This window comes from Triticum dicoccoides, chromosome 3A, assembly GCF_002162155.2.
Source record: "Triticum dicoccoides isolate Atlit2015 ecotype Zavitan chromosome 3A, WEW_v2.0, whole genome shotgun sequence".
NCBI lineage: Eukaryota > Viridiplantae > Streptophyta > Magnoliopsida > Poales > Poaceae > Triticum > Triticum dicoccoides.
In genome coordinates, this window is record NC_041384.1 from 691191931 (window position 1) to 691204375 (window position 12445).

General features: G+C 50.5%; 1 protein-coding gene and 1 pseudogene across 1 annotated transcript; one reads left to right on the plus strand and one right to left on the minus strand.

Annotated features, from left to right (window-relative positions):
• LOC119272901 overlaps positions 1-8120 on the plus strand; it is a 10445-nt pseudogene extending 2325 nt beyond the window's left edge.
• A 1836-nt stretch (positions 8121-9956) lies between these two features.
• LOC119270257 (glutathione S-transferase 3-like) lies at positions 9957-12006 on the minus strand. Its single transcript, XM_037552249.1, has 4 exons — positions 11794-12006; positions 10859-11278; positions 10701-10749; positions 9957-10597 (listed from the first exon to the last, which is right to left on the minus strand). The coding sequence occupies exons 1-4, from the start codon at positions 12004-12006 to the stop codon at positions 10137-10139; spliced, it is 1143 nt and encodes a 380-aa protein (XP_037408146.1). The 3' UTR covers positions 9957-10136.
• Between the last annotated feature and the right edge of the window lie 439 nt (positions 12007-12445).

Sequence of the window (12445 nt, forward strand, 5' to 3'; positions counted from 1 at the left end):
GGCCGCCTCGCCGGCCGCCTCGACGGCCTCGCGCCGGCCGCCTCGCCGGCCCCGTCGCCGGCTCTATCGCCGGCCGCGACGCCCGCCGTGACGCCGGCTGTGACGCCGGCCTCCTCGCCGGCCACCTCGCCGGCCGCCTCGCCGGCACCGGTGGCCCCGTCCGGTCCTGTCACCCGTGCTCGCGCCGGCATTCACTGCCCGAGCCTCCGCTACTCGCGTGACGAGTACGTCCTCGCCGCCTCTGCCGCGGAGCCGTCACCCATTCCTGCATCCGCCCGCGCCGCCCTCCGTGATCCTCACTGGCTTGCGGCGATGCAGGAAGAGTTTGACGCTCTCCAACGGAACCGCACCTTGACTCTGGTTCCCCGGCCTCCTCGCGCCAACGTCATCACCGGCAAGTGGGTCTTCCGTCATAAGATCTGCTCAGACGGTTCACTTGAGCGCTACAAGGCTCGCTGGGTGGTCCGCGGTTTTCGCCAGCGCGCTGGAGTTGATTTCACGGAGACATTCGCCCCGGTTGTCAAACCGGGCACGATCCTCACTGTCCTCCAGCTCGCCGTTTCTCGCGGCTGGCCCGTTCACCAGATGGATGTCTCCAACGCCTTCCTCCACGGCCATCTTGAGGAGCAGGTGTTTTGTGAGCAACCCACCGGTTTCGTCGACGCCTCATTCCCCGGCCATGTGTGCCTGCTGTCGCGCTCTCTTTACGGGCTCAAGCAGGCACCCCGCGCCTGGTACCAGCGGATCGCCAGGTTTCTTCAGACACTGGGCTTCAGCGTCACTCGCTCGGATGCCTCACTGTTTGTCTATCGCCACGGTGACACGACTGCATATTTGCTGCTTTACGTCGACGACATCATCCTGACAGCCTCCTCCGCAGCCGCTCTTCAGTAGATTACTCTCCGGCTGCGTGACGAGTTCGCTATCAAGGACCTGGGTGCTCTCCATTATTTCCTTGGCATTGAGGTCGTTCGGCGTCCGGACGGTTTCTTTCTTCATCAACAGAAGTATGCCCATGAGCTTATTGAGCGCGCTGGCATGCTCAACTGCCATCCGGTTGCTACTCCTGTTGACACGAAGGCCAAGGTTTCTGCTCTTGCGGGTTCGCCTGCGTCGGATGCTCCGTTCTACCGGTCTATTGTCGGCGCCCTACAGTACTTGACTCTCACCAGACCGGATCTTCAGTATATGCTGTCCAGCAGGTGTGTCTCCACATGCATGCCCCTCGTGACTCTCATTGGACTCTCGTGAAGCGGATCCTTCGCTACATCCGCGGCACGATGTCCCTTGGGTTGACACTCACGGCGTCCACTTCTCTGGAGATGGTGGCTTACTCCGATGCAGACTGGGCCGGCTGCCCCGACACTCGTCGGTCCACCTCTGGCTACTGCGTCTACCTCGGTCCTTCCCTCGTCTCGTGGTCGTCCAAGCGACAACCCACGGTTTCGCGCTCTAGCGCGGAGGCTGAGTACCGAGCTGTGGCCAACGCTGTCGCCGAGTGCACCTGGCTTCGACAGTTACTTCAGGAGCTATATCACGATGTCTCTCAGGCTACGGTTGTCTACTGCGACAACGTCTCTGCGGTGTACCTCTCCGCCAACCCCGTTCATCATCGCCGGACGAAACACATCGAGCTGGACATTCACTTTGTGCGCGAGCAGGTGGCTCTTGGACGCATGCGGGTTCTCCATGTGCTGACTGCTCAGCAGTTCGCTGATGTGATGACGAAGGGACTGCCGACTTCCACCTTTGAGGAGTTTCGTTCCAGTCTCTGTGTCACTGGCGCCGCTTCGACTGCGGGGGGTGTTGAGTATATTGTGTACGTGTATATGTGTGTGTAGGGCCCACCTCCTGTTTTCCTTGTATAGTTGAGGTTGTGGCCCACCTCTGTACTTATATATACGTGCCTGGTGCACCGATCAATATATCGCGATTGCACAGCCGTAACTTGTCCTTCTACATTTTTATTAGGTGAATTAGTTAAACTTCTGTGCCAACATAAACTTTTATCATCTTATAATATTTCGCCAGGTTGTTCTTCTACAGTAACTAAAGCTAATTCGTCGAAATCCCTAGCAGCACATTCTTTGTTTCTGGGGAAGCAGTAGAACATTTTTGTAGGACTCAATCAACTCATATGCATGTTCTTTTTTTCTCTCTCTCTCTTTCTTTGTCAAATGGATACTTTGGAACTAAATTAATAGCATTCTTGCTAAGTAGCACACACATACGATACAAGAAATGAAGAACACTGCTAATTAAATAAAAAAATGCCAAGAAAGAGGCATGGAATAAGGTACCTTGATGGCTAGAAAATAGAAATTGCAAGCTTTTACTGCTGCTTACGAGTCACAGACAGAAATCCCAGTTTCCCTTGTCTATTCCCAAACAATACGGGAAATTGGAGTATGTGAGAGACAGATGCACGAGGATTAAAAGTTCATGAACTCAACAATCATACAAGACTATATAAAAAGAAGAGGACGTTGATGGAATCTTGAAAATCGCATTACTTCCTCCACTAATCGTGTCCGGCAGCCGAAAATCACAATTAGACCATGCGGGTGACATGGCGTTGAACTTTGCATTGGCATGGCCGATTGGTTGCCAATTTTACAAGAGAAGAAATAGAAAGACGAGAACACCACTCGCGTGAGGCAAGGCCAGAATTAATATTAATTGCTCTGTTACAGTTCTTTCCATTTTTGATTGAGAATTAATTAGTCAATCTGTTACATGGGAAAGAATTCTTTCCTAAACAACAAACACGTAAAAATCAGGTGATCTGTTACATGCAAATAATTCTTTGTACCTTTTTTAGAATTAGGCGATCTGTCAACACGGGAAAGAATTATTTCCAAAAAATTACAACTCTTTCCTAAATATCACACACATAAGATAACCAAGCCATCGGGGGCCCCTTCCTAGTCAGGGGAACATCCCGCAGCAAGCGTTCATTGGTTTCACGGCATCGACGGGGGAAGGCCATCACCTACATCGTATCCTGAGCTGGAACTTGACAGTCGAAAAGCTTCCCGATCACCGAGCCGTCCGACAACGGAAGATGGTGCTGTCCGCAGTTCTTGCGTCAGCGGCCGCCACCGTCGTCATAATATCTGTCGCGGTCTTCTACTTCTACATGAGGTACAAGGCCCTGAAGATGGAGCTGAAGCTGTCCGAGGCTCTTCGGCGACTTCCCGGCACGCCCAAGGAGTTCAAGTACGCCATGATCAGGAAAGCCACAAACAACTACGACGAGGCAAGGAAGCTAGGCAAAGGCGGGTTCGGCGCAGTGTACAGGGGAACGCTGCGCCTCCGGTCAGACAAGACTTGCCAGCTCGTGGACGTAGCTGTGAAGAAGTTCACGCGCAATCGAGACCGCTGCTATGATGACTTCCTCGCTGAGGTCGACGTTATCAACCGGCTGCGCCATCGGAATGTCGTGCCGCTCATTGGTATGTCTTACAGTCTGTCACCACATGAAATTTTAATTACTAGGTCGACGATACCCTGGGCGTTGCTGCGAAAATTACTTACCATTTATTTTTGTATAATATTTAGTTATATGAACATGACCATTATAAATTAATAATATAAGAAATAAAACTGAATATATATTGTATAACTATAAAAATATTTATTGAATATAAGTTGTGTAATATAATTATAACATTTGAGCATTTTTTTCATGCATGTTTATATCCTGAGGTGAGTCTTTTTTTGTGCATGGCTGAATGTTAATGTAGTATAGTTGAGATAAATATGTTAATGAAGATCACCTTCGTTATATAGAATTAGGTCTATGTCACCACACAATAATACTCCCGGGTGAGATATTATTGAAATGACATGTCGTTCTCTCTAGGTGACGTGATTCAAATTATTTTGTTACAACCTCTGTCATACAAGAAAAAAACAAATGTACTTGAAATGTTGACTTTTCTTACTCCCTCTGTCTAGGTGTGTAAGTCATCTTACGCTGCGCATCGTGACCAAGGTGGAGGGGAAAACGAGAGAACTTAATGTGTTTGGTTGTCTCAAATCTTTGAAAGCATGCATGGCCCACATCTTTTATTGGTTGATATGTCACGAAACAAGAAATGAGATGAGAGTTAATGTACCGCGCCTAAGTGTTTTGGGATTATTTGGTTTTCGTAAAATGACTTACACACCTAGACGGAGGGAGTACTTGAAATACGGTAGAGCTAACTGTATAATTTATGGCAAGGGAAAAAGTCAAAATTACTAATTTAACTCAAAAAAAGTCAAAATTACTAATGATACTAGAGAATACCCCGTGCATTGCTACGTGAATTGATTGATGAAATTTTAGATTGACAACCCGAGAATCAAAAATCTAAAATACTCCCTCCATTCCCTTATATAAGGCCACAAACTCAGATTATAGGTACCAAGGTAAAATTTAATGACATCTTTGCAAGCCAGCTTTTCTTTTCGTTAATCAGGATCATTAATACACCCGGATGCATGCAAGGAAGGAATGTGAAGGAAATAGCACATTGTCATTATGACTACATGCATGCAAGTATTAAATAAGTTGGTAGTACGAGAAAACATCATTAATTTTTGCCTCGATTAGTGTTAGTGGCCTTATATAGATGCAAAATGTGTTTTTCATAGTGGCCTTGTATAAGGGAATGGAGGGAGTACATATACTCACTATATGTTATTATCTATAGTTGTAACAATCTTTATTGGATATAAGTAGAAAATTTTACTGAAAAACATTTTGCCGTGCATGGTTGAATAGTGTAGTGGGTCTTTTCCCATGCATTATTTGCATATTGAGGTGGGTCTTATTCTATTTGTAATTATACGGTGAGGTGGCATGCTTGCATATTGAGATAAAATAACTTAATTCGGATAATTCTCTTAGGTATGTAGGATTAGGTGATGAGATAGTTATTTTATAAACAAACTAGCCATTAATACACTCAGTTTTAGCTTCTTAGTTTCCATACAGTAGCTGGCTCCAAGAGGCTAACTACCATTAGCATCACCGAATGGCAATGATTTAGTTCTTTGTCAAATTATGATATCTATCCTCAGTATGAATTACATTTACGTCAGTGAAATACAAACGTTTTTATGAGAAATGACGTAATTCTTGTGTTGGAGAATTCAAAACACTTAAGAGGTTAATTTCTTAGTCATAATTTTGGAATTGGGCAACACATGGACTCTGTAGATTTGCCACCTTATATGAAGCAACTTCTTTATTATGAAAAATACGATCTTCAGGTCACATATGGGCAAGATTAATTTGTATAATTGAACAATCGCAGTTCAGATTACTTTGCAGTGTTTTCAGTAACGTAAACTAGGGGAAAAAAATCCTTGGGTATACATCAACTGCCAAATTTGCCAGTAGGTTTTCTGTTTTGCAATACGTAACTGACTAAGGTAGAATTTCCTGGGTTGCCTTAAGATTCATTTTTCTGTCTTTGTAAGTACATGCATATCAGCTATTTAATTATTATTTTGAGGTAGCATATGACTGCTAAGAAACAAAGAAAAAATGACGGACCCACATTTTTTGTTCATACTACAAAATGATGTCAAAAAGTGGCGTACTATAGTAGTACTGGTATTTTGGAAGGTGCCTTTTAGTATTATACTTGGCATTCACTAGAAAAAAAAAGGAGAAATCACCGAATTCTGCATCAATTGGTCCACACAACCATCTTGGATCCATTTCACAATGGCAAGTCTAGTAAAGATTCATACAAATTGAATTATTCAGGGTTAAGGCAACCAATGCACAATAGATATGACATGATGTGTTCATGATGGTCATAGCGCAAGTAAGTGATTTGTGATATAGAGTGCGGAAACCCAAGACCAATCCTATTAGTAGACCGCAACCCATAATGGTTCAACAAAGATCATGCTAGCATCTCTCCATACAGAACTAATGCAAGCTCGTTTCCTCCGTCGTCGCATGCCGCCGTTACGGCGGGCTGCGTAATGCCCTGTCCCGGCTATTTAAGCGGACTACTGGGCACTGAAACCCTATCCTTCCACATTTCCGCCCTCCCGTCTGCCGCTACCACCATTCCACTCGTCGTCCACCACCACTAGTAGACATGCCCCAACGCTGCTAAGTAAGGAGCTAGCCATATCTAACGCCGGAGCGCCGGTTGCAGCTCCTTGAGCAGATCCGGGCAAGGCGCGAAGCTCGGATCACCGCGGGGCTACATCCAGACGCGATGGATCCGGAGGAGGATTTGGAGAAGGAGATCGAGGTGGAGGAGGACGGGGAGGGCGCGGAGCAGGAGGAGGAGCTGGAGGAGGACGCTGAGGACGTGGATCTGCAGACGATCCTCGATTCCCTCCGGTCGGAATTGGCGGCGGAGGCAAACCGCTCTCGTCTATGGGAGGCGGAGGTCGAGTAGCAGGCGGACGTCGATGAGATGCTCGTGTTTATGGATGAGGAGGAGGATCTGGAGCCCTACTACACGCCCATCTACCCAGTGCCCGACACCGACGTCGTGAACATCTCCGACGACGAAACGTAGTTAGGCTAGCGCGATATGCATAGTACATAGGATTTCTTTTGCATGATTTGTAGGGATTTATGGAATGAAGTATGAAGTACTTGGATGCATAGCACCAAGTATGAGGTGTGACCAGTCAGTGCCCATGGACGCGTCTGATCATTTCCGGGGGAGTTTGAGGGTCCGGATTTCTTATGCTTCATCCCACCTATGCAATTTTCTCAACATATACTTCTGCGTAGTACTCCCTGTGTCCCTAAACGCTCTTATATTATGGGACGGTGGGAGTAGTAAACTAAAATCATCATAAATGGGGCACCCGGCTTTTTTTTAGAAGAATAGTGCACCGGGTAATTGTGGCATGTAGAGAAGGACATGACAGAAACAAGTGGTGTATTGTTTGGGTTTTTTCTCACAATAACAACATCTCTTACTGCCATGCCATTTGTACTTAGAAAAGTTATCTTTCGTTAAGACCATTCCCTTACAATGGTTTTGGATTTTTAAATTTTTAACAGAACTTTGAGTTTTAAAATGTTTATTCTTTGAAAAACATGACCCTCACTGAACAAGTCAGTATACGCAGATCTGACTGAGAAGAAACCAAAACCAAAAGCCATGTTGTCCATTTTATGTGAGTGATTTCCTGTCGGAAGACACTAGGCGTTCACATAATTCTAACGTTACTTATGTGGTTGGCAAATATGATATTTCAGGTTGGTGTTATGAGAAAGGGGAGCTCCTGCTTATATACGAGTATATGCCAAATGATAGCCTAGACCAGTACCTCTTTGAGGAAAACCCTCGGCTCCAGCGGCGCATCTTAGGATGGAATACCCGCTACGACATCATCGTGGATGTAGCCGCGGGGCTCCACTACGTGCATCACGAGCACGAACACATGGTGATCCACCGCGACATAAAAGCGAGCAACATCATGCTTGACTCTTCCTTTCATGGCCGCCTCGGTGACTTTGGCCTTGCGCGCATCGTCACTTCGAACAAGAACTCCTACACAGATGTGGGTGTCGCCGGCACTTGGGGCTTCATCGCGCCAGAGTACTCAGTCTGCCACAAGGCCACTCGCAAGACTGACATCTATGCCTTTGGGGTGCTAGTCCTCGAGATTATCACCGGAGAACGGGCACTTGCTGGGAACCATGACTATGGGACGCTTCAACCGCTCACCGACTGGGTCTGGTGGGTTCACCGGAGGGAAGGTTGCTCCATGCGGTGGACGACAAATTCTCTTCCACGCAAGAGTTTGATCCCAAAGATGCTACTCGCTTGTTGCTTCTTGGACTGGCATGTAGTAGCAACCCAAACCCGTCTGACCGACCAAGCATGGCCGAGGTAGTGCAAGTCCTAGCCAAATCGGTGCCGCCACCAGAAGTACCACTTGTGAAACCTACATTCGTCTGGCCACCTGAAGGTGGGATCCCCATGGAATTTGACGACATGATGGCAACGAGCAGCCTCGACTGGGAGGACATGTCTAGCAGTGAAGCCCTAGGGGCAAGCGTACCATCAGAGGTGAATAGGCGTAAGGGTCGTGTTGGGCATTCGAACACAGCTGGATCAGTTGAGGTGTATTATGTGTAGTCGTGTAAGTTGATCATTGTAGTAAATCTTGTGATAGGTCAAATTTAAAAGGAGTGATAGACACCCTAACTGTTGTTGCTCTTGCTGGATTAAGAAAAAGGGTTTCCCCTAGCTTTATATATAAAGCACCAACACTTAGATCCAAGCAATCGATACAAACGCACGTCACACAACTCAAGGCAAGATACAAGAATGCCGGGCACCGACACACAACCTCAACTACCAAGTATCAACAAAATGAGAAAAAAGAACAGCTTGTAGCCGACAAAGACCACCATCAAGATGAGAGATCGTCCGGGAAGAAGTGCAACGGACAACGCCGGACCGAGGGCTCCAAGACGATGCCTCCAAGAAGGGCACGACCACGGACCATCGCCATCGTCCGATCCAAAGATCAGGTTTTCACTTGGAACAAGATGGGAGGAGTGAGAGCACCATGACGGAGACTGCGAGGAACACGACGTCCGCGGACACCGCCACCGTCGACCCGTGTACGGACAGGTAAGTGATGAAACCCGGTGCTCCACCCTTCCGCTGCATCCCCGGTCCGCCAACCACCTGCAACCGTGCCACCCAAGCGGCCATGGTTGCTCGCCCGCATCCGAGTCGCACAGTCCGCCTACGACCAACGCAACTCCCACCGCCAGGGCCGTCGCCCCGCCACCGGACCACCCCGAGAAGCCCCAAAGGTCACGTCTCCATGAGCCCAACCACCTCAGAACCGTCGGCGACCACTGCCTCAAGAGGAACCGTGCCCGGTAGGCCGGGGGAAGGGGGGAAGGAGGAACGGCCTATGGCCACGATCGACACCTCTGCGCTGGCGACGGGGTACGCAGCGGCGCACCCGTCCCCCCTACCAGCTCCCCCCGAGACCCCTTGTCTTGCCCCCCGAAGCCGAACGCCCAGATCCGCAAGAGATCGCCGGCCACCGCCTGCTGCCGAGGAGGAGGGAGCATAGATAACCGCCGAGCCGCAGCCATAGAGGTCACCAGGGAGGCCCTCCCGCGCCGAGCGCCGCTGTCCAGCCGCAGGGGCCTGGCTGGACGGGGCCGCCCACCTCCACTGCTGCCGCGCCGCCCCTCCACCAGAGATCCATGGCGAGAGGGGCCGCCCGCGACCCGCAGCGCCAGACGTGGCGCTAAGGCGCTGCTACGAGGCAGCCACCCGCCGACCTGCACCATCACCATGCCGCCCGTCGCCCGACGCCACGCCGCCGTCTGTTGGAAAGACTTTCTTGTACCAAAGTATTTGCAATTAGTGGTTTGATTTGGTCGTACTTCGAAGACCGGTGGTTTGGTTGCTTCTAGTGTCATGCATGGTTCGAATGTGTCATGAAAAGAAAAACTCCACAGTTTGTATTGGTGTTCATACAAGTAGGCTCAACCGACCTTGAGGGCCTAACCCTTGGTAAATCATCTTTATGTTTGTTGCGAGTTTCATCGGTGAGATCCTTGTGCCCCCACAATTCCATATTTCTATTTTTCATAATTTCTTTTGCCACCCAGCTAGATCTAGTATTCCAGAAATTATCAAAAACATAGTAAATGAAGTTTGTAAAATATTTGTAGTACTTGTAGCCCGTGAGAATGCATGGGTTTGACAACTAGGTGTATCTAATTGCTTTCTCCATTCTTGAAAAGATAGCTGCAGCATGGAGAGCAACGAAAGCAGAGGAAATGTTCGGCGGAACATGTCTGGTAGCTGCAAAACCGTCTCCAAAAATCGCTATATAAACTGCCCACTAGTACTGGGCACAATTCGGTTTCCTCGTGTCAGACAAATTGTTTTAGAAATTGGCCAACAGGAATTCCAGATGAATTTTACGGAGATAATGCAGAAGCCATCACATTGCCTTGCCAAAACAAAGGATTTGAGTTATAAACTTCATAGCCGACCATGGTCAGCTGTTCAGGTATGTCACTCACATCAACAACATTCCTGGGGAATTCGATCATCTGCTCCAGCTTAAAACATTAAACACCTCTATTCCACATCCTGCGGCTGCCACCGGCGCCCTCAAGCCGGCGGGAGCGGGAGCGCGGCGACGGTCTTCTTCCAGGCGGGGCGGGCGGATATCTCGTCCCACCACGCCTGCACGTGCGGCCTGGCCGCGACCAGCTCCGCCGCCCGGGGCGTCAGGCTCATGACGAACAGCTGCGCCATGTGGTTCACGTCGGCGAGCGTGAACTGATCGCCGGCGAGGTACCTGTTCCCCGCGCCGAGGTGCGCGTCGTAGACGTCGAGCACGTCGGCCACCTTGCGGGCGAGCCCGTCCACGACAGCCGGGTCGGGCGGCGCGCCGCCCGGCAGCCGGGGCCTGACGCGGAGCTCGTACACCAGGTCCGCCACGGCCGGGTAGAAGTGGTGCGACTCCACCTCTAGCCACACCTCCAGCTTCGCCGACGGCGCCGCCGGCAGCAGGTCCGTGCCCGTTGACCGGTACTTGGCCGCGATGTACCTACTTATGGCGCGAGACTCTGCGCGCGATCCCCAAATCAGAGCAAATTCGTGCAGTTGATTAGCCCAAAATGTTGACAATTAACTCCGGCGAGTCTGAAGGTCTGAATTTCTTGGGCGTACCGAAGAGGATGTCGTCGCCGTCCTGGAACGCCGGGACCTGACCCAAGGGCTGCACGACTCACGCAAACACAGTAAAAATTAGTAAACGATCCGCATCGGCTGATGATCAGTGCAGTGTAGCAGCAGTAGCAGGGGAGTGCGTGGGCGGGCGTACGTACGTTGATGGCGAGGAACTCCGGCGCCTTGGTGTCGTCGACGACGACGAGCTCGTAGTCGAGCCCCTTCTCGTTGAGCAGCGCCGCGATGCGCACCGAGTTGGACGACAGCTCGTAGCCGTACAGCTTCCTTGTGCTCGCCGCCGCCTCGGCCATGCTGCCTCGATCGCTTCTCTGCTGCTGGCAAGCACGGTGTGGCGACCGGCGAGATCCAAGACCGGGAGAGCAGCTGCGGAGGGGATCCCGGTAGGTGGCCGGCAGAGCAGAGCAGTCACGGATGGCACCCCACCTAACACGCCGCTTAATCAACTGGTCGGTTTGGCCCTGCTCTGCAGGTGGCGCTTGGTAAATTGTTAATTCCTCAAAGTCGTCCGACGTAACGTGACAGTCCACCAGCCACATTCGGGCAAATGCTGTGAGGGGCTGTGCATGGTTAAAGAAGAGTAAAGTCTGTTTTAAACCTTAAACTGGTAGGCTTTGTTGGAATTGAACCTCCACCTCTGAATCCCTAAAATCTGTATCCTAACCTCTTTAATCTCGGTCAACATCAACCCTGGACTAATTTGGCGCACCGGCAAAATATCAATCCCGCCTGAGATCATAGTCTGTTCTCACTGATATCTCTGTCCCACATGTCATATCCACCTTCTATCCTCAATCTTCTCTCCTGAAATCAGCGCCGCATGGAGAAGCAGGAGGCTGGGCAGCGCAGATGAAGGGCGTCGGGTGCGGGCGTTTCCGGTTCGCATGGCCCACGCGGGGAATCTATGGAGGTGCCCTTCATGTAGTCGGTGCGCGGCGAGTCGTCACTCGTCAAAAAGGAACAGGAGCTGGGAGGGCGGCACGCGATGGCGTGCACGGAGTGGAGGTGGCCACGCTCACGATCGACTTGGCGGAATGGTGTTTGCCCGTCCAGGAAATGGTAGATCAGCGCTCACGTCGACTTGGCGGAACCGTGTTTGCCCATTCAGGAAATGGTAGAGCAGCGCGACGCGAGCTTCCAGGTCGACGCGACGGACCCGCGTGCCAGGGAGCTCCGTCACAACGATGACCGACATGAGGTGCACGATGTTGTGTGCACGTAGAACACACACATGATCCCGCTTGCTCGACTGCGTGCTCAAGTTCCCTCGGCATTTCGGCAACCACATCGCTGGCTACTATGTGGTGCAGCGCGCCATGAACATGGCGACCAAGATACTCATATACTGCCTGGAGACGTGTCTAGCTAGCGTATTCCCGGCGGTAGGCGAAGCCGGCGCCGGCATGCCGTCGGACCACGGCAAGACGAGGAGCTGACTCATCCGATGCTTTTCCTTCAACGGCGTACTTTCACAGTTTCACGTACGTAGAAGCTGGCTTGTTTTTGAACACATAGAAGCGGGCTTTAAGCAGGCACGCAGGTGGATGTACAATGTATTCTGAGTTAGCTCACGTACGTATGTAGAAATTTACACGCCTTCTAGCTTTGATCGATCTGCGTCGCTTCGGGGTCTTCAACATGCGGCAACGGCCGGCGGCACTACCTGCAGGTGACATGGGACTGGCGCACCCCTTGCCGGCGACCGGCGGAAAGACACCTGGGGAACG